This window comes from Mustela erminea, chromosome 14, assembly GCF_009829155.1.
Source record: "Mustela erminea isolate mMusErm1 chromosome 14, mMusErm1.Pri, whole genome shotgun sequence".
Classification (NCBI taxonomy): Eukaryota; Metazoa; Chordata; class Mammalia; order Carnivora; family Mustelidae; genus Mustela; species Mustela erminea.
This window is the reverse complement of record NC_045627.1, coordinates 61428310-61448168: the sequence shown is the minus strand read 5'-3', so window position 1 is coordinate 61448168 and position 19859 is coordinate 61428310. Positions and strand designations below refer to the sequence as shown.

The 19859-nt window shown below is 55.1% G+C and overlaps 1 protein-coding gene across 3 annotated transcripts in view; it reads left to right on the top strand.

Annotated features, from left to right (window-relative positions):
• Nucleotides 1-19859, top strand: part of SLIT1 (slit guidance ligand 1) — a 168582-nt gene that overhangs the window by 123913 nt on the left and 24810 nt on the right. For all 3 annotated transcript variants that reach the window (XM_032313091.1, XM_032313090.1, XM_032313092.1), the window contains exons 14-25: nucleotides 3118-3281; nucleotides 3997-4020; nucleotides 4156-4300; nucleotides 4918-4992; nucleotides 5177-5320; nucleotides 7937-8080; nucleotides 8376-8542; nucleotides 10467-10599; nucleotides 12781-12849; nucleotides 15878-15949; nucleotides 18131-18202; nucleotides 19053-19124. In XM_032313091.1, the coding sequence (XP_032168982.1) occupies nucleotides 3118-3281; nucleotides 3997-4020; nucleotides 4156-4300; nucleotides 4918-4992; nucleotides 5177-5320; nucleotides 7937-8080; nucleotides 8376-8542; nucleotides 10467-10599; nucleotides 12781-12849; nucleotides 15878-15949; nucleotides 18131-18202; nucleotides 19053-19124 (1281 nt within the window). The remainder of the gene's footprint in view (nucleotides 1-3117; nucleotides 3282-3996; nucleotides 4021-4155; nucleotides 4301-4917; nucleotides 4993-5176; nucleotides 5321-7936; nucleotides 8081-8375; nucleotides 8543-10466; nucleotides 10600-12780; nucleotides 12850-15877; nucleotides 15950-18130; nucleotides 18203-19052; nucleotides 19125-19859) is intronic.

Below are 19859 nucleotides of genomic sequence, written 5' to 3'. Positions count from 1 at the left end.
GATTTTACTTATTTATTTGACAGAGAGAAATTACAAGTACACTGAGAGGCAGGCAGAGAGAGAGAGAAGGAAGCAGGCTCCCTGCTGAGCAGAGAGCCCGATGCGGGACTCGATCCCAGGACCCTGAGATCATGACCTGAGCCGAAGGCAGCGGCTTAACCCACTGAGCCACCCAGGCGCCCCTTTTTTAACAGCTTTAATGAGGTATAGCTTATATACCATAAAATCCACCCGTTCTAAGCATACAACTCCATGATTTTTTGTAGATTTCCCGTTGTCCCATGATCACCCCGGTCACATTTTAGAAAGTTTCCCTCACCTCCCCCAACTCCCTTGTGTCCCTTTTACAGTCAGTCCCGAGTTGCTGCTGATCCCCAGGCAACCCATAATCTAATTTCTCTCTCTGTAGTTTGTTTTTACTGAACATTTCATAAAAACGGAGTCATCATGGGGCACATGGGTGGCTCAGTCAGTTAAATAGCTGAAGATTGATTTCGGCTCAGGTCACGATCCCAAGGTCATGAGATCCAGCCCCAAGTTGGGCTCCGCAGTGGGTGTGGAGCCTGCTTAAGATTCTCTCTCTCGAGGCTCCTGGGTGGCTCAGTGGGTTTAACCTCTGCCTTCGGCTTGTGTCACGATCCCAGGGTTCTAGGATGGAGCCCTGCATCAGGCTCTCTGCTCAGCAGGGAGCCTGCTTCCCCCTCCCTCACTGCCTGCCTCTCTGCCTACTTGTGATCTCTGTCTGTGTCAAATAAATAAATAAATAAGGTCTTAAAAAAAAAAAAAGATTCTCTCTCTCCGTCTGCCCCTCCCTATCCCACCCATGCTAGCTCTCTCTCAAAAAAAAAGGAATCATCATGATATGTCATGTTTTGTGACTGACTTCATATTTTTGAGGTCCATTTGCACCTCGGTATGTATCAGTGCTTGGTTCCTTTTTATGGCCAAGTGATTTCCCACTGAATGGATCGACCACGTTCTGTTTATCCTTCCTAGTTGATGGCTATTGGATTTGCACTTTGGGATCATTATGAGCAACGCTGCTGTGAATATTTGCTTACAAATCCTTATGTGGACAAATGTCTTCATTTCTCTTGGCCTTTCTGGTTCTCATCGGCAATGTATGTTTCATTTTTTAAGAAATTGTCAGTTTTCCAAAGCAGAGGTAAATCCTATTTTACATCCCTACCAGCGGTGTTTTATGAGGATTTCAGTTTCTCTGCATCCTTGCCCATCCTTGGTATCACTTGTCTTTTTCATTATGGCCACTCTAATCGGTGTGAAGTGGTGTCTCATGGTGGGTCTAATTTGACTAGTGATGTTGAGCACTAGCCCCAGAAGGTTTCTAGCTGGGACGTCTTAATGCGTATTTCAATCTTCCCTTCTGCCTTCTACTCTCACAAATGGTCATGGAGGGGACGGCATGGCCCCACGTGCAGCTCATTTCTGGGTGTGCCTTTAGCATGGTGCTATTTTCCCAGGCAGGTATTTTTTTCCTTCTTCCTGAGCATTTTCCCTTCTCAGCTCCCTGCTCTTTAGGATGGTTAAAAATTCCAATTTGTGTCAAATACCTAAGCCACTTGTCTCTGTGGGTGGTTCAAGTTTGTATAAATTGGCTTTGACACAAATAACCTGTTCTTAGAAAGGATATATTCTACCCCACACCCACTGAACATTTTAATACATGCCTGAACAACATAATTGCATTGATTTTAAACAGAGTTCTCTACTGAGATTGTGATAAAGGGAAGCAATTAGTTCAGGCAGAGGCCTGGCAGTGCGGCCTGAGCCGATGTGGCTGGGCAGCTGGGCGGATCCCGGAGCAGGGCACGAATCCTCATGTATTTTCAGTCATTAACGGACTTTGCCTTGGGGTGTCAGCAAATGTGTCTTCTCTGTGCAAACTGACGGTTTAAATGGGGAGACAAATGTCCAGTGAGATGCAGAAGGGGTGGGGGTGGGGCTGGATTACCTGGCGATGCTGACAGGAGCCTGGACTCAGGCAGGAAAGTGAGGGCGAGCCCAGGGGAGTGGCAGGGACATCTGGGCAGAGAAGGCTCCGACCAGGTAGCCCAAGTAGGAAGCAGAGCCCAGGAGGCGACAAATAGGAGCAAGCACGGCCAGGTCAGAGCTGAGCTGGTGCAGACCCTGGGCAGAGCTCATGCCTCTGTTTGCACAGCCCTAGACCCCCATCAGGGCCCTGAGCTGAGGCCAATAAGTAGATGGCCTACCCTGGCGGCATTCAGTGGAGAAAAGCGGACGTCCATGGCGAGTCCTCAAGCTGGCCCCTGCTCTGTCTCTGTACTTGCACGCAGAAATGTTGGCTCTCAGGTACAGGTGCTAGAATATTCTTTCCTGTGTCCGTTTAGAAAGCAGGGCCTGCCCAGGGCTGTGATGGCCACGACACAGGCTGGCAAGCTGGCTGCTAGCGGTTCAGATGTGGTTGGTCTGAGCCTTATTGGGGTGGGGAGGGCCCACGAATGGGAAAACCACCCAGGTGGTTGCTGAGAGCACCCCAGGTTCCTATAGTCAGCATCGCCTGCCGGCTGTCCCCTCCCACATTTATCCTGCTGGTCGCACAGGTAGCCTGGCAGGAAAATATGAGTGGTTGCCCAGTAAGTAGCTGTTCAGCCATGTTTTGGGGCCCCATTCCCTTCCTGACAAAGGCTATGGAGAGAAGCTGCTGTTGCCCGAGGCTGCCGGGAGAGGACGACCCACGACAAAGGCCTCTGGGCACCGACAGTCCTGGACTCTAATACCCGTTCTGTCCCCTCACCCGTGGAAGGCTGGAGTGGTCCGGCCAGTCCCCAGGTCACTCTTGCCTCCGCTCGTGTCCGTGAAGTGTGCTGGGGGGTGGGTGCAGGTGGGTAGAGGGACAGAGGACAGAGTGAGGCTTGCGGGGGGTTCAGCAGGGACAGCGGGAAGCTCCAGAGCCTGTGGAGAGCCTTCCCCGCTGCCAGGTTCTGGCAAGGCTTCTCCGTAGTTGGTGGGCGAATCCAGGCGGTGGCCCAAGGCCATGCGTTTCAAGCCACCAGCAAGCAGCGACCTCCAGGCAGAGGTCAGCACGGTTTGCCGCCCTGTCTCTGATCCCCGCTCTATCCCCCACCCCCGGGACAGGCACCTGGCGCAGAACCCTTTCATCTGTGACTGTAACCTCAAGTGGCTGGCGGACTTCCTGCGCACCAACCCCATCGAGACGAGCGGAGCCCGCTGCGCCAGCCCCCGGCGCCTCGCCAACAAGCGCATCGGGCAGATCAAGAGCAAGAAGTTCCGCTGCTCAGGTAGACGTCCGTCCACCCCGCCCCCCACAGTCTCTCCACTGGCCGGCCTGTCTTCAGTCTGCTTAGGGACCCGTGATGATTTCTGAATGGCCCCAACGGTGTGTCCTTGGCCACTCCAGACCCTCGCTAGAGGGTCCCAAATCGTAGCCCCAGATCTGAGTGGTCGGCCAGCCCCACCCTGCCTTGCACGGAGGCTTAGGGAAGACCAGGGCTGGCCGAAGGTCCTTGAGGGAGGCCTGCCCGGTCAAGGACCCGGGTTCCTCTGCTCCCAGGTCAATTTGCTTTCATGTACTGCTTTCAGACTCAGGAAGCCTGGGACCTCTCCTTGGTGAGAGAACTGCCTCCTCCAGGCTCTGGGGGCAGCAGAAACTGGCTGGGGGCAGTGTGGGTCAGCTTCTGAGCCTGGATCCTGGTCAGGGACGTGGTGCTTCGCAGCCCCATCCTTGTCTTGGGCCACTGACCATGAGCGTTCTTGTGTTTTTGGTGCTCCCTGAGAGGTTCAGCTGGAGCAGATACTGTCCCCAGCCTTAGCCCAGCCAGGGAGCATCCGTGCTCTTCTCCAGCTGGGGGCTGGGCAGGTGGGCTCTGGAGCCCGGATTTGGGACCCCAGTGTTGTTCCTGGGGTGCCCTCACCTGAGCAGTGGGTTTGGAGCCTGGGCTCTTCTGCAAGTCCTAGAGGATGGCAGCTTCATGGTGTTTCTGCTTCTCTCCCCAGCCAAAGAGCAGTACTTCATTCCAGGTAGGAGAGTGGGGGGGACTGAGGCTAGTCAGGGGGGGCCGATGACAGTGGGTGGGCAGGGGCAGCAGGCTGTCGGGGGGCCAGGGAGGCCCTGCCCTGGGCTCTCAGCCCCCAGCCCCTGCCCTGTCCCTGCAGGCACAGAGGACTACCAGCTGAACAGCGAGTGCAACAGCGATGCCGTCTGTCCCCACAAGTGCCGCTGTGAGGCCAGCCTGGCTGAGTGCTCCAGCCTGAAGCTCACCAAGATCCCCGAGCGCATCCCCCAGTCCACAGCTGAACTGTGAGGCCCCCTGCCCTCTGCACGCCACCCCTGCCTGCCCCCAGCCCCACTAAACCCCCTGGATCTGCTCTGGGTTTCTCTCTGATCCAGCTCTGTCAGGGAGTGCGGAAGACCCCAGCGTGGCAGCTGCGGGTGTGGCAGGGAACGTCTCCCCAACCCCCGCCGCCCCCCACAGCCCCTCTGCTCCCAATCACAGCCTCAGACCCTCAAAGAAATCTCGGGCCCACGGGCAGGTCGGCAGCCTGAACTGGGGGAGCTATTCTCAGTCATGCTTTTGCCTTCTTCTGGGGGATAGGATCCCATCAGATCAAGTTGGCTCTCAAGCCATCCTTCAGCTGTTTTCTTTCTTTAAAAATGTAAATTTGTGCTCACGTGTGTGTGTGCCTCCGTGAATAGCTACACATGCCTGTCATTTGTGTAGGTACATTTTCATGGCATTTTTAACGTTAAAAATACTCCCCGAGTATGCCCATCCATCCTTCCTTTGAAATAGGATCCGTTTGCCTTGCCACATAAATTCTGGGAACCCTGTCTGAGTCCCAAATAGTCTCAATTTAGAAGATACTCTCATGTCTGTCATTTATGAATGTGTGAGTTCTCTTCATTGCCTCTTACAGACGATTAAACAACAATGAGATTTCCGTCCTGGAGGCCACCGGGATATTTAAAAAACTCACTCATCTGAAGAAGATGTGAGTTACCCATTGGCGGGAGGTGGCAGTGAGGACTCCGGCTGGGGAGGGAGAAGGCAGATACTGGGTGTGGGGGTGCTCCCAGCGGGGAGGCAGGGCTCCTGCGCAGGGGGCCGGTGCTGGAAGGCGGGGCCGGGGGGCGGGGATCCCCAGCTCCATCATCGCACTGCTGCCTCCCGTCCAGCAATCTGAGCAACAACAAGGTGTCGGAAATCGAAGATGGGGCCTTCGAGGGCGCAGCCTCTGTGAGCGAACTGCACCTGACCGCCAACCAGCTGGAGTCCATCCGGAGCGGCATGTTCCGAGGTCTGGATGGCCTGAGGACCCTGTGAGTGTGCAGTCCAGGGAGCAGGGCCGGTCTGCCCCAGGCAAACCAAAGCCAGAGTGTGGGCGTCTGCGCGGAGAGGATGAGAGACTCCCTTTTCCCCTAACCCCAGCGGCCAAGGGACAGCTGGGGACCCCTCCTGCGGTGGGGCCCATGATCAGATGTCATCTGGGGGGTGGAGCCAATGCCTGGTGAAGGGGTGAGCAGAGGTGGGCCCCACTGGGGGTTCCCCTCCAGCTGCCCTCCAATTAGGCTGCAAGAGCTCCCCTGTGTGTTCGTTCAGGAGCGGCCAGCAGGGATGGAGGTGGGAGGGCTGGGTGGCCCCAAGGGGCACATGGCTGAGGTGACTCAGCCAACACAGATGGGGGAGCAGGGAGGGCCTATCATCTCTGAAATTCTAGGCTCCTGTGACCCAGAGCCTGGCCAGAGCTGATCAGACATCAGGACTCAGTAGGATCCTGGGGTCATCCCTCCCTCAGGGAGCACCCTCTCTCCACCCAGACAGCGTCAGCCCTTCTGGTGACCATGTAGACCTTCCGAGTGTGCAGCAGACTGTGCTGTCCGGTCGGGTTTCCTATGTTGACTGAAGTGTCCCACGTCCACACTATCCAGTCAGTAGCCACGGGTAGCTCTGGAGTTCCTGACGTGTGGCTAGTGCCACTAAGACACAAAATTCTGAATTTCATTTCATCTTAATCATCAACAGCTCCATGCGGCTGATGGCTACCACGCTGGGCAGCACAGCTCCTGACGCCGCCTGGCTGGGTTTCCATCCCCCCCGGCCCGGCTCTAGGGCTAGCGATCTGTTTCCCGAGCACATACCGTGGGATTCATGTAAAGGAAATGAATACATGGAGGGATTTCCTGTGGCTTTCTGTGTTTTCCTGTTGGCTTGTTTTACAAAATGGGGATTCCTTTTGTGTTGTGTTTCGCCACTTGCTTTCGTCACGTGTGAATCGGGTGGGGCTGCTTTCCCAGGCTGTGCTTCCAGGGCTGCCCCGCTTGTCCTCACCCTGGCCAGGTCGTCCTTGAATGAGGGTGTTGTGGGCTCTTCAGTGCTCGGGGTCCCCGTGAGGGAGGCTTGGAGGGGGACGGAGGAGAGGGGCAGAGGGGTGCTGGGGCAGAGCTGGGGCAGAGCAGCACACGGGAGCCACAGTGCAGGCACGGGAGAAAGGCCAGAACCCTGCCACCACACACAAATGACCGCTACCACCTTTCTGGTCTCGTGCACCCCTATGTACGTTGGCATTCACACGCACCCGTCCACCGCACACGGGATGCTTCCATGTAGCTATTTCTGAACAGAACCCTAGAATCCATTTTATTCCGTGACCTGCTTTGTCCTTAAACACAAGGCGAGCACCTGTATGTATCATTAAAATTTCCTTGACAACATTATTTTAAAGGACTATGTATTATGTAATTATTGGAAATTTGGGCTATTTTAATTTTTGTTATAAGCAATATTGTGATTGATATCTTTATCACGAAATTCTGTGCCCCTCCAAGATTCTTCCCTTTTTTTTTTTTTAATTTATTTATTTGACAGAGAAGATCACAAGTAGGCAGAAAGGCAGACAGAGAGAGAGGAAGGGAAGCAGGCTCCCTGCTTTTCAGAGAGCCCGATGCAGGGCTCGATCCCAGGACCCTGGGATCATGACCTGAGCCAAAGGCAGAGGCTTTAACCCACTGAGCCACCCAGGCGTCCCAGGATTCTTCCCTTTTGATAAATTCCTAGAAGAAGCCTGGCTGGAAGAAAGCATGAAGGGCCCTTTCAGGGTCTTTGGTGCCTGTCACTTCCAGGGAGGCCCCGAGTCACTCTCCTGCCAGCCCAAGTGTCAAAGTGCCCGTTCCCCCACAATGACCCTGGGCATTATTATTATATTTTTATTTATTTTGCTATTTGTCAGGCAAAGACTCAATGTGCTTATGTGTTCTTAATGACTTGTAAGTTTAAACATTTTTTATCAACCTTCATAAGCCATTTTAATTTCTTTTGTGAGTTACCTATCCTGGGTCAAGCTTGGTTTTGTTTGTGGGGGTGGGGGATTGAACCGGGTTTTTGAGGGTGAACAGGGACTTTCACAGACATACGTGAGGAAAGGAGTCATTCTAGAAGGAAACCGTAGCCAGGGAGGGGCATGGTGATGCAGGCCTGGATGGCACGCCCGCAGGCCAGACGAGTGCAGGTGTGTCGCTCTCTATGGAAGCGGGCAGATGCTTGTCCAGGGCTGTGTCAGACGGGCTCCCCCAGGTCACAGTAAAGAGAGGAGACGCTATTCTTTGGGCAGTCAGGGCACCCCTGGGGCTTCAGGCTGGACAGGAACACAACCAGGTGTAGGTTTTAAGCAAGTGCCCCTGGAGGTGAATGTGGAGCTGGCCTGGGGGTGCCTTGGGCACCCAGGGAGTGAAGGCGGTGTGACAGGATGGACAGGGGAGCATCTGGGGGGGAGGGTCCGGAGGGGAGCACAGGTGCAGGGGGTCCTGGTGCTGCAGTCCTCCATCTGGGCTCACTGCCTTGAGAGGAGACTTTGTGGGGGGGGCTGGGTGGAGGGGCACAGTGCGGGCGGCTCGATGGCGGCAGGGCACAGTGGGGGCTGCCCCCTTCCCGCCCCCCAGGATGCTGAGGAACAACCGCATCAGCTGCATCCACAATGACAGCTTCACGGGCCTGCGCAACGTCCGCCTCCTCTCGCTCTATGACAACCAGATCGCCACCATCTCGCCCGGGGCCTTCGACACCCTCCAGGCCCTCTCCACGCTGTAAGTCCGGCAGGGAGGGAGGGCGGGCGGGCCTGGGGCTCTGGCAGCAGCGTCCGCTCCCTGGCGGCCACCCGCCCTCCTGATGGTTGTTACTCACTGGGGGCGGTGTCGGGCGCTTGTGGTCCCTGGGGTCCCACTGTGTCCGGGTGCCATGTCTTCATAAGTGCCGGCCATCTGGGAGGGAGCCCCGGGTGGCTGCGTGGCTGCGTGGCCTGTCCGTGGAGGCGCGAGAGGGCTCTGCAGGGAAACCGTGCCTGGCAGGGTGTGTTGCTAGTCACACGGCCGCCTCTTCCAGAAACCTTCTGGCCAACCCTTTCAACTGCAACTGCCAGCTGGCCTGGCTGGGCGACTGGCTGCGGAGGAGGAAGATCGTGACCGGGAACCCGCGGTGCCAGAACCCAGACTTCCTGCGGCAGATCCCCCTACAGGACGTGGCCTTCCCGGACTTCAGGTGTGAGGAGGGTAAGCTGTGCGCTCCTGGGCAGGAGGGGAGAGGTGGGCTGGCAGCCCTGGAGAGGAGGGCTCCGGTGTGTTGGTGGGGGGAGCAGGGAGACACCCCCTCTTCATCCTGCACCGACCCCTGCCTGGCAGCGGCTTCGTGGGATTTTAAAAACAATAATACGCTTATTGTTTAAAAAATGGGGAACTATGGATAAAAGAAGAAAATAAACATTACCTATTACTCCATCACTCAGAAAAAAATCACAGTTCACCCGTTAGTGTGTTTTTTAATAGAAGTATGCCTCACGCAGGGATGATCTGCCTTCTGGCTGTGCCTCAGCGCTCCAGGCTCACAGCTTCCCTGTGTCCGTGAGGGGCAGTGGGACGTTCCCGGGCCCGCCTCCTCCCCGTGGGAAACCCGGTCACTTCTCACAGCCGTGTCTGGGTGAGCCTGGCGCGGGACTTGATCCTAGACTTGATCCTGGGGCTCTAGGATCATGACATGAGCCATGGGCAGACATTTAACCAATTGAGCCCCCCAGGCGGTCCCTCTTTTTACTTTTCTTATTACAAAGGGAGGCATCATCATTTCCTTCAAAAGCAACCACAGACAATCCAAAAGAGTAAAAAGATCACAAATATGTCCCCCCTCCTGCTTCCCAGCCCTGAATGACTCCTGTCACTATTCGCTGTGTGACCTTCCTGAGCTTTGCTGTGTGTGTGTGTGTGTGTGTGTGTGTGTGTGTGTGTGCAAACACACCTGACACACCTAGGGTCATATAGTGCCGTCTGTGCAGACATTTGTGACATGAAATTCGTTGTCTGGAGAGTGTCGGGATGGATTTAACCACTCCTGCTGCTTGGTGTTCGGACACTCCCAGAGCTCTGCTCTCATGCCGCACACTGCCTGGCGGGACATCCTGGCAGACAGCTCTCTTCAACTCACCCCCACAGAAGAACTTCCTTGAGGTGAAAGATGTGATGTTTTGCTGGGAGGTAGAACGAGGCTGCTGAGCAGGCAGGCTCTGGTGGCGGCCGGCTTCCATTCCTGTCCTGTGCCACCGCTTCCACGCTAGGGGGACATTGGGCACGTTACCCTACCCCTCTGCCCTCAGTTTCCTCATCTCTAAATTGGGTTCGTAGCACACCTGCCAGAGAGCTGGCTTGAGGACTCAGGGAATTCATCCTTATTGCACGGTGCCTGCCCACAGCCAGCCTCCCCACCGTCACGGTCACTTAGTGCCCTCAGCCACTCCTGCCGTGGTGTCCTTCCTTATTAGTTGTCCTGCCCCAGTCAGAAGAAGGGAAGGCAGGCAGAGGCCTCTCAGCAGTATTTCCTGAATGAATGGATGAATACATGAAGGACGTGTGACAGGAGCCTGTTCTGCATCGGCAGGATGTGGGGGTGGACCCTGCGATGCCTCTGAACAGCCTTCGGAGGTGAGCAGGTTAGGGACCCTCTCCAGGCCTCAGTAAAGTACACATCCATTCATGTGTTCACTCAGCTGGTCTGCTTTGAGGGCCGCTGTGGGCCAGGCTCCTTCTGGGAGCAAAGAAAAGGAAAGAGACAAGCTTCTGTCCTTGGTACATGTGTTCTAGGGGAGTTAGTGGCTTGTTAGTGCATGTTAAAGAGATGATGGTCGGCATAGTGTCTGGCACACAGTAGGTGCTCAAGAAACGGTGTGTTGCCATCCTCCTTCTGTGCTGTGCCTTCATCCACCTTGGATCTGAGGCAGGAGATTGACCCAAGACCCATCTCAACCTCAGAACAGGTCCGGGGGCTTTGTTCCTGGGGGGAAAGGGGTGTAGCTAAGAGGAGACTTCCTGGAGCCTGGGAGACTGTCAGAGAATGTCTTCCCAGGCACCGTGGAGCGGGGCCCCAGCCACATGAGGCCCTAAGAAGGCCTGTCCCCTCACTGACGTGGCTTCGGGCCTTCTTCCCCAGGCCAGGAGGAGGGGGGCTGCCTGCCCCGCCCCCAGTGCCCCCAGGAATGTTCCTGCCTGGACACGGTGGTCCGATGTAGCAACAAGCACCTCCAGGCCCTGCCCAAGGGCATCCCCAAGAACGTCACGGAACTGTGAGTAGCCCCAGGCCTGGCGTCGGGGGTACAAGATGACAGAGAATGGACAGTGGTTGACAAGGGCTTGGAGTTAGGGTGTTGCAGGAGACATGGGTTCCAAGAAGGCTATGAGCTTTGGGGTGACACCCCCTGTAGTCACCCGCCAGCCTGAGTCACCCACAGTGGCTGCTTTCTCACTCTCAGCTGATTCCTGCTGTTCAAATAAGAAGTAACGTGTGTTTTCCACTTCACATCACCTCCTCAGCGTCCCCTTCTGCGATGAAAGCTCCCACAGATGTGTATTTTTGCTGGCCATATGCTATTCTACCCTATGACTCTACTATGATCTACATAACAAACCCCCTTTGCTGGAGAGTTGTTTCCAATGTTTTACTAGATTGTATTATTATAAATAGTGCCAAGGCGACTATCCCTTCAGTGAAGCTGCTAGTTAAAGAATAATGCATTGTTAGGACTCTTGCTGCCTTTTGCATTAACAGCCTTCCAGAAAAGTCCTTGCCTTTGCACCCCCTACTGGCCAGGTGTGGAAATGGCCTTCCTCCCACCACTACCTCCCCACCCCTACCCCATCAATTCTGGGCATCATGATGCTAAATTCTTTGTTGATTTGGATGTGGTATCTGACCTTGCGCGGGGGTATAGATGTCTGTGTGTGTGACACACAGAGATGGAGAGCTGGGCTTCTTCAACAGATACCCGCAAATAAGAGGCTATGGTCCCTCCCCTGGGATTGGTCCCTCCAGGCTGTGCTTTTCTTCCCCTGCAGGGAGCACATGAGGTTCTCATTTGTGTTTCTGTCTTTACCAGTGAGGCAGGCTCTTTCCTCCCAAGCACATCAACCACTGCTGTCCTTGTCCTGTGGCCTGCCACCCTGTCCTTTGCCCAGTTTTCTATCATCCCGTTAGTGACCTGCTTTCTCCTTGGTGCCTCATAGCAACCTTGAGCATAATGGGACGGGGGGACAGCCTGCTTTCTTTGATAGAGGTTGCTGGAGTGCGGAGGCTGGGAAGGTCACTCGACTTCTCTAAGCCTTCGTTTTCCCAGCTGTCAAATGGGGCCACTGGGATATATTGATAATGGGTGTATTGATTCATTGAGAGGGTTGCATGAGATGTGTATGACACAGTGATGGGTCAGAGAGCAGCAAAGCCAAGGCCCTGGTTTTGCTGCTCTCTGGATCTTTGGAGGTTGGGGGCAGGCCATCCTGAGGGCTGTGGTTGGTGGGGGTCCAGAGCAGGGAGCCCAGCTGCGATTTCAGCTCCTGATCTTTGGGCCACTGCTTAGCAAGGATGGCTGGGGGCAGGTAGGTGACCTTCACAGCATCTTCAATCTCAAGCACCATCCCACAGACAAGGGGAAGCTTCGGGAGTGTTAGGATTTCTGGTGGCCTTGGCTTTGAGAACCACAACTTGGGAGGTGGTGTATATAGTGGGTCCCAGCAGGGAGACCAAGGTGGGGGGAACAGACAGAGGCAGCTGCAGGAGTCCAGGCGTGGGTGATCATGTGCAGTCAGGGGAGATGTGAGTCTGGAACACGGCAAATGAGCAGCGACCAGTAGGCGGGAGAGTCAGCGGCCCTGGGGCACTGTTGAGTGAGTCGGAGCATCACCATCAGGGTCCTGAGCCTAGGTGGGTAGGACATGGGTCCGATGCTGATGGAGTCAGAGGAGGCCAGTTTGGGTGGAAAAGCACTGAGCTCTGGTTTGGGCCTGTCTGGGTCTGGGGCTTCCATAGGACCAGCCTCACACACTTTGCCGGCAGGAGCAGAGGGGCCCTGCTAGCTGGTGAGGGGCCTGGCAAGTGGGCCTGGGAGGGACCAATGTGCAGATCAGGACTGTCTGGCCAGGAAAACCATGGGACAGAGTGGGGATGGGTGAGGAGCCCAGCAGTGAGCCCCCGGGGGGTACCCACCAACAGGGAGGAGGCTGAGAGGGTGAGGCTGGGGAAGGAAGGAAGCCGAGGGAGGCTTTGTGTCTCAGGTCTTTTACCAAGTTCTTTGGCTGGCACCTACCCACGTGCTTAAGAGAGTGCATGTTTTCTCTGGATAGCGATTCTGGACCAGTTGTGTGGCCTGCGTGGAGGGGAGGAGCGGAGCAGAGCTGAGCGGAGCAGAGCCGGCAAGCCTGCTGGGGCAGGGAGGCTTCCCAGCGCCCACTAACCGTTGTGTTCTCTCCCGTAGCTACTTGGACGGGAATCAGTTCACACTGGTTCCGGGACAGCTGTCCACCTTCAAGTACCTGCAGCTTGTGTGAGTATCCAGGCCTCTCAAGGATCCCAGGCCTGCCTCAGAGGCCAGGGGGCCCCTGGTATCTAACCCTCTGGCTCCAGGTTTCCTGGGATTCCCTACCACCCCACTTTGGGCTGATCAGGTTTTGAATTTTGCCCCTTCCCGCCTAGAAGGTCCTTGCATAGAGCTGTGTTGCCACCTAGTGGTCGTACTTGGGAATGGCATGTTCCCGGCTCCCTTGGGTTGGACGCTGTCCACTTCTACCCAGCGCATCACCCCAAGCCTCCCTCTGGGCTGAGAATGATTGCTAATGAGGGTCATCCTGGCGAAGGAGAGAGCCAGAGCAGAAGAGGCTGATGGGAAACTTCTCAGTTCCACCAAGGTCCCCAGGCCAAACATGAAATATGGCAGCTACAAATTCACAAATTCACATCTGTGACTCTTTTTCTTTAGGCTAACATCTTTTTCTGTTATTTCACCCCACGAAAGTACATGAGATAAGCCTCAGAATAACTTCAGTTCCTTTTAGCTTTCCAGCCTAATTAACACTTCATCTCAGTTGTCCTGGTCTGCTCATTGGCCAGATTCTCTCCCAAAAGAAGTCCAGAGAGATGGCCTTCCATCTCTGTCGGGCTTGGAGTGGAGCTCCGCAGGTGCGGTAAATAAACCAGGGGTCCCTAGAGGACTGTTGGTCACGGGTCCACAGCTAGATAAGAAACTTGCACCAGAAGGTAAATCAATGTCTTGCTTCCTTCACTGACAAAGTGTTACTGTGACAAACCTATTAGCTAAACTACATCGTGTGTTTCAGTGTCCTAAGTGATATGGGCTTTGGCAGAAGTTTCTGGTTGTGGGACATTTGGTTCAGGGACCAGCTACTCTGAGTAGCACTGTGGCTTCCAGGATCTTGAAGCTCTGGTGTATCTGTCTTTGCTAAAGACCTAGCAGATGTGTTTTGACTTTTCCCATGGTGGGAAGGAGACAGAGGGCAGTGGTTTGGTGGCTGGTGACAGAGTAGCAAAGACGTAGACATCCTTTCTCTGCTCTGATTTGGGGCAGCTGCACTGGTGGCTCAGATACACCTGGGGGTAGGGAGGGAGAGAGGACCGATGTGCAACCAATCCTTGCCCATCACAAGGAGGGGCCCCCCAGTGTGCTGAGTGCTCAGGGGAAGAACCTCAGTGGTTCCTAAGAACAAGGGGCTGATCTTGAATGAGATTAGCTAGAAGAACGTTCACGAAGGCAAGTTGAAGGCAGGGCATATGGTTCCATGTTACAAATATTTCCTGAACCAAGAGAGGCATGAAGTGAGGAGATATGAAGGCCCCTAAGCCATGGCCCTCCCCCTAAAAGTGGTGGTCTGGGGGGCATGCAGAGGGAGACTTGGGGCACACAAAGTCATGGGACTGATGAGTGTTCCAACAGAGAGAAATGCACATTAGGGCTGTGGCTCAAAGTGGTGGTGGAGGGGGGCGGCAGGTGGTGATGGATTCAGTGTGGGGGGTTGGGGCGGAGGCAGAGCTCACCAGTGGGCAGAGGAAACAGGGGCAAGAGAATTTCAGGAAGGGTAGCAAATCCACGCCAGGCACGCAGGAGCCAGTGAGGGAGAGGTGGACCAGAACCCAGAGCACTTAGCAGGTGTCTGGGCCAATTTTTTAGGCAAGTAGGGGCCACTGCAGGATTTGGCAGAGAAGTGACTTAGTCAGACTTGTGTCTAGAAGGATGGTGGTGGTGCCCATCTGTGGAGAGCCATCCAGCAGATGCAAGGAGTCACGTAGACGAAAATGCCTGAAGATTGAGGAAGTGAGAATAATTGGCTAGGTAGGGTATGGGTGCGCTCGTGGCTGATGCATGAACAGCACCAGGAGCCAAGAGAGAAATGCATGATTACTGCTTGAGAACAATAGAGCCCTCTGTGGTTACATAAGGGTTCACGAGGAGACTGCGTGCACGGGGCAGTGATTGGATAGTTGGGCTGGACCGCCTACATGTATATATTGCCAGAACTTGCTTGAGAGAGTAGTAGAAGTAGAAGTAGTAGTAGTAGTAGTAGTAGAGACGCTAATAAAGAAGTTTGCTCCTCATCACGTTTGCGGGTCGTTCTTGCTGGCGAGAGCGACACCCATCCATATGGAAGATGGGTTGAAAGGGGGCAAAGCTGCAGGTACGAGAGGAGGTAGCACCTGAGCCAGAAGCTGGGAGAGAGATGGCTCAAGTGAGCAGAAGGGGAGAGGAGGCTGAGAGAGAGGGGCTGGTGGGGTTGCCGGGGCTGGTGTTTCTGGGTGGGTGGGGGAAGATGCCAAGATGTGGACTGGACTTCGAGTGTCTCTGGAGGGGAGTTCACAAGCCAGGCTGCTGGCCCCACAGAGGAGAGCACTGTTGCCTGTGGTGGGGGGGGGAAGCCTAGAGCATCCATCTCTGTCCCCTGAGGCTGCCAGAGTGGACTACCGGGAAAGGGTCTGAAGGCAGGGTTGGCTGGGAAAGAAGCTTCACCCAGAGACTGAGGAGGTGTGGCCAAGGAGGTGGAGGGAAGTGTGGGAAGTCCGGGGTCTGAGGAAGGAGAGATGGGGAGGCGAGAAGATTGAGAAGAGGGGTGTCAGCTGTGACCCTGGACGGGCTTCATCTGAGACCGCGTGTCTTCATTTGAAAAACGGTGGTTACTGTCTCCCCACTGGATTGGGGCAGGGCTAGGAAGGAGCTAGCTAAGTACTAGCAAGAGGAAAAAGCACAGAACCCACTAGATCTGGTAGTTCAGAGGCAGCCCGTCTCCTCGGCGGGAGCATTTCCAGGGAGGAAGGGGGCAGAAGCCTGGGGTGGGGGTAAGGAAATGGAGACAGGCAGCCCTAGAGATGGAGTGGGTATTCAGGGAGCAGAACAGAGTGCTGTAGCTAGTTGTGCACCCAATGCCCCTCTCTGCCACTCCTCAACACCCACCCCCCCAACCTGGCCGAGGGAGGGCCGCCATGGACAGAGTGGGGGAGGGGAGGAGCCCATAGCTGAGAGCAGGCTAGAGTTCTTCCTTTCTAAACAATGTATTTTTGTCTTCCAGGGACTTGAGTAACAACAAGATCAGCTCCTTAAGCAATTCCTCCTTCACCAACATGAGCCAGCTCACCACCCTGTGAGTCCCGGGGCAGGGAGGTAGAGGGAGGGCACAAGCGCTCTGGCCACTGAGATGTCCCCCGAGCCCCACTGGCACCCATGGCATCATCCCCGGGGAGTGTGCCTGGGGCCTGCCAGCCGGAAAGAAATGAACTAAATTTTTTATTTAAGGGAAATGTAGCATTTACACAGAAAAAATGCAAAAAATATAAATGTACCATTTAACAAATAGTCATAAAGCTGGCCCATATGTGAATACCTAAGGCAAAAAAATAGAACGCAGCACCCCAAAAGTTCCCCCATCCCTTCCTGATCCTTCCCCCCTCTCCCATCTCCAGACTGTGCCTCGCCTGACCTTTATGGCAATCACTTTTTGATTTTCTTTACAGTCTTGCCATCTACCTATGTAGTCCATACAAGGAAGTTTCATTTTGCCCATTTTTGAACCTTATATTGAGCCAAGACCCAGGAAAAATGGACAGGGTCATGACCCAGCCAGACCCCCCTGGAGCAGAACGTGGGCTCGAGGCCATGAAATGCTGGTTCTAGTTTCCGCACCTGTGATTATTTGCCATGGGGTCTAACATCAACCGGGTGCCCTGTCAGAGCCTTCCTGAGCTGGTGCTGAAGCTACTGTCAGCTGGGCTGATTCTGCCCCCTCGGGGACATTTGGTCACATTGGAAACACTTTGTGGGGGGAGGGTCATGGCTGGAGGGGGCCAGGGAGAGCCACTGGCCAGGGTTTTGCTGCTGAACACCAACAAAGAGTTGTCCATAGTGCCGGGGCTGGACAGTCCTGCTCTCAGTGATTCCGGCCCCTGTAAGGGGACACAGAGCCCGTCCCTGGGACAGGAGCATCTCCTCACTCTCATTACTTTAGAAAAGCCAGTTGTACATACTGAAAGCCCACAGGTGGCTATAGCCTGACTTATGTTCCCATCCATGGAACCATCACCGCAATCCATGCAGTGACCTCTTCCATCACCCCCAGAAGTCTCCTCACACCCTGTGACAGCCCTTCCTCCGCCACTCCTGCCCCCAGCTCTGCCCACCCAGACTTCTATGGACGAGTGTGAACCACCTGGAGTTTTACGTGAAGGGACTCCTCCCACAGTCCTCTCTCTTGTTTGGCTTCTCCAGCCAGCATAGTTACTCTGAACTTCCTCCCTGTCCCTGCACGGGGTCGCTCCCTGCTCCTGGTCAGTGAGCGATGGTCTCTCACTGTATGGTTTCATATCTGTCACACCGCTGACAGACATGTGGGGCTGTCGTGAGAGTTGTTTCCTTTCCTGCTCTTTCGTTCATTTGGAAGCCTTGGGGGAGAGTGGTGTAGCCTGTGGACCCAGGAGGCTGAGAAGGTGACTTAAAAAGCCAGCTTAGGGACTTAATTACAGCATCCTGGGGAAGTTCTCTCTCCCTGTAGGGCCTCAGTCCCCATATTTATGATGGAGGGGGTGCAGTCACAGCCCCTTGCCAACACTGTCACAAGTTCTTCTTTGTCTTTTTTTTTTTTTTTTAACATTTTATTTATTTATTTGAGAGAGGGAGAGGGAGAGAACAGAGGGAGAAACAGACTCCCTGCTGAGCAGGGAGCCTGATGCAGGGGTCCATCCCAGGGCACTGAGATCAGGACCTGAGCCTAAGGCAGAGGCTTAACCCACTGAGCCACCCAGGCGCCCCCATCACAGCTTCTTAATAGCACATCACTAGGTGGGCCCGGACTTCACCTGTCTTCTCCAGGAGTGAGGCTGGGACTGGTCAGGGGACAACTTAACAAGAACACCAACTCCGGCCATCACTGGGGCAGCCTCGGCAGGGGAGTGTGCCCAGTGTCCTCACTGAAGGCTCACGGGGAGCCGGGCACAGCACGGTGAAGACTTCACCTGGGTCATTTCCCCTTACCTGCAGGAAAGCCCTACCAAGTTGTCATCGTTTTTGTCCCTGCTCTGCAGCTGAGGGAACTGAAGGAAGCATAGAAGGGCTGGGGCACGTGGCCAGGTCACAGGACTTACTAGCCTGGGGCTCAGCCTGTGCCCCCTCCCATGCTCAGGCCTCCCTCATTTTGCGGCTGAGCAACACCCCACCCCCTGCAGCCAGCCTGCAGGGGCCGGGTCCCTAAGTTGGCGCCGTCCCCTCCCTGTCCTGTCTCTCCTTCCTCACCCCCACCAACCCCTGGTCCCTCATCCTCCTCTTCTCACAGGATCCTGAGCTACAACGCCCTCCAGTGCATCCCTCCTCTGGCCTTCCAGGGGCTGCGCTCCCTGCGCCTGCTGTGAGTCTGCCCGCTCTTCATTCCTCCATGAAAATCCAGCCCACAGTGGGGGGGTGGGGGGTGGGGGGTGGGGGGGACTGTGACCCACTGGTGGGCAGACATGTCTCCATGTGTGTGGCCCCAGCAGGGCCGATAGTGTCCCGAGATAGCAGGCCTGCCCGTGCTCATTCAAGCCCCTCGGAGGCTGAAGAACGAATGGGAAACTGAGAAATGGGGGGTTGTGATCTGCCCCACATTGTGTTTGGGGGAGCAGTGTGTGTGGGGAGTGCCATCGAACATAAGGTGGCCCCTTGTTTGCCTGTGAATTTCCGGTTCAGGTGGAGAATGTTCGCAAGAGATTTGTGAACCTTTTCTAAGAATTCCCACTGGGAGGTTTTTGCCCTGTGATCAAAGCCCATCGTCATGCCTGTTAGGAGGGCCCCTTGACGATTCGTGCATGGGACCCAGCCCCGGCAGCTGAGCCTGGGGCACAGGGACATTCTTTACCCTCAACCTGTGGCTGACCATGGTAACCTGTTCACCCAGGAGGAGCCTACGCCTCAGGCTCACCGGCCAAGGGTGGGTGGGCTCGGGGCCGCACACTTTCCATTGGCCGTGTAAACAGAAATAGAGCCTTGAGTTATTTGTGCTGGCAAAAACAAGCCCTCCAGGAGGGCTGGGCCATGGGGTCGTCACATTGGGTTATGAGGGGCTCCCTCTCCCTTGCCAGTGACTAGCGGGGCCAGGTCTCTGAGCTGAGGGCCGTCTCCCTCTGGCCATGACAGACCCATGGAGGAGCACGACACACGCCTCCATCGGTTCTCGGATCTCTGTCCCTGGGTGAGGCACCGACAGCCTCTTCTCTCCTCAGGTCCCTGCATGGCAATGACATCTCCACCCTCCAAGAGGGCATCTTCACAGACGTGACCTCCTTGTCTCACCTGTAAGTAACTTCAGGCCAATTCTCGAGGCCTTTTTGGATTTCCACAGAGCTTGGATTCCGAGGGAGACCCCTCCCCCCACCTCCTGAGCTGGCAGAGTTGATGGCTTTTACCCTGAAGCTAGTCAAGCTCCTGAACTTCAAGCAGCCCCCATCTCAGACCCTTCCATGTTGTTTCCTCAGTCTCCGCAGAGGGTCTTGAGGACTGTTCTTCCTAAGCAGTCCTACAAGGAGTAATGCCCTTATGGACTGCGTCAGCTGACCTAATCCTCACAGCCTTCCCTCAACGTGGGTACAATGATCCCCATTTTACACATGAGGAAACAGGCCCAGAAAATGGAAGAAGTTTGCCCAAAGCTGCACAGCTGGTAGGGGCCAGAGTCTTCTGGCTCAGAAGCCCGTGCTCTTAAGCATGGCTCCTCTCTGGAGCCTCTGACTTCCCAGGGTGGGGGAAGAGCTCTGGACGTTCACTACCCCCCAAGAAGTGCTGTATTCGATGCAGGATTGCTTCCAGAGCCATTTAGTGGGCAGGACCACGTGGGCTTGTAAAAAGGCAGGATGTTCAGTTCCTCAAAAGGCTTAATGTGGAATTACCCTGTGACCCAGCAAATCCACTCCTAAGCGTCTTTCCCAGATAATCGGAAGCAGATTCTCACGACAGAAAACTCGTACACCCGGCACATAGCAGTATCCTTCACACGGTAGTCAAAAAGCAGAAGCAACTCGAGTTGTTGGATC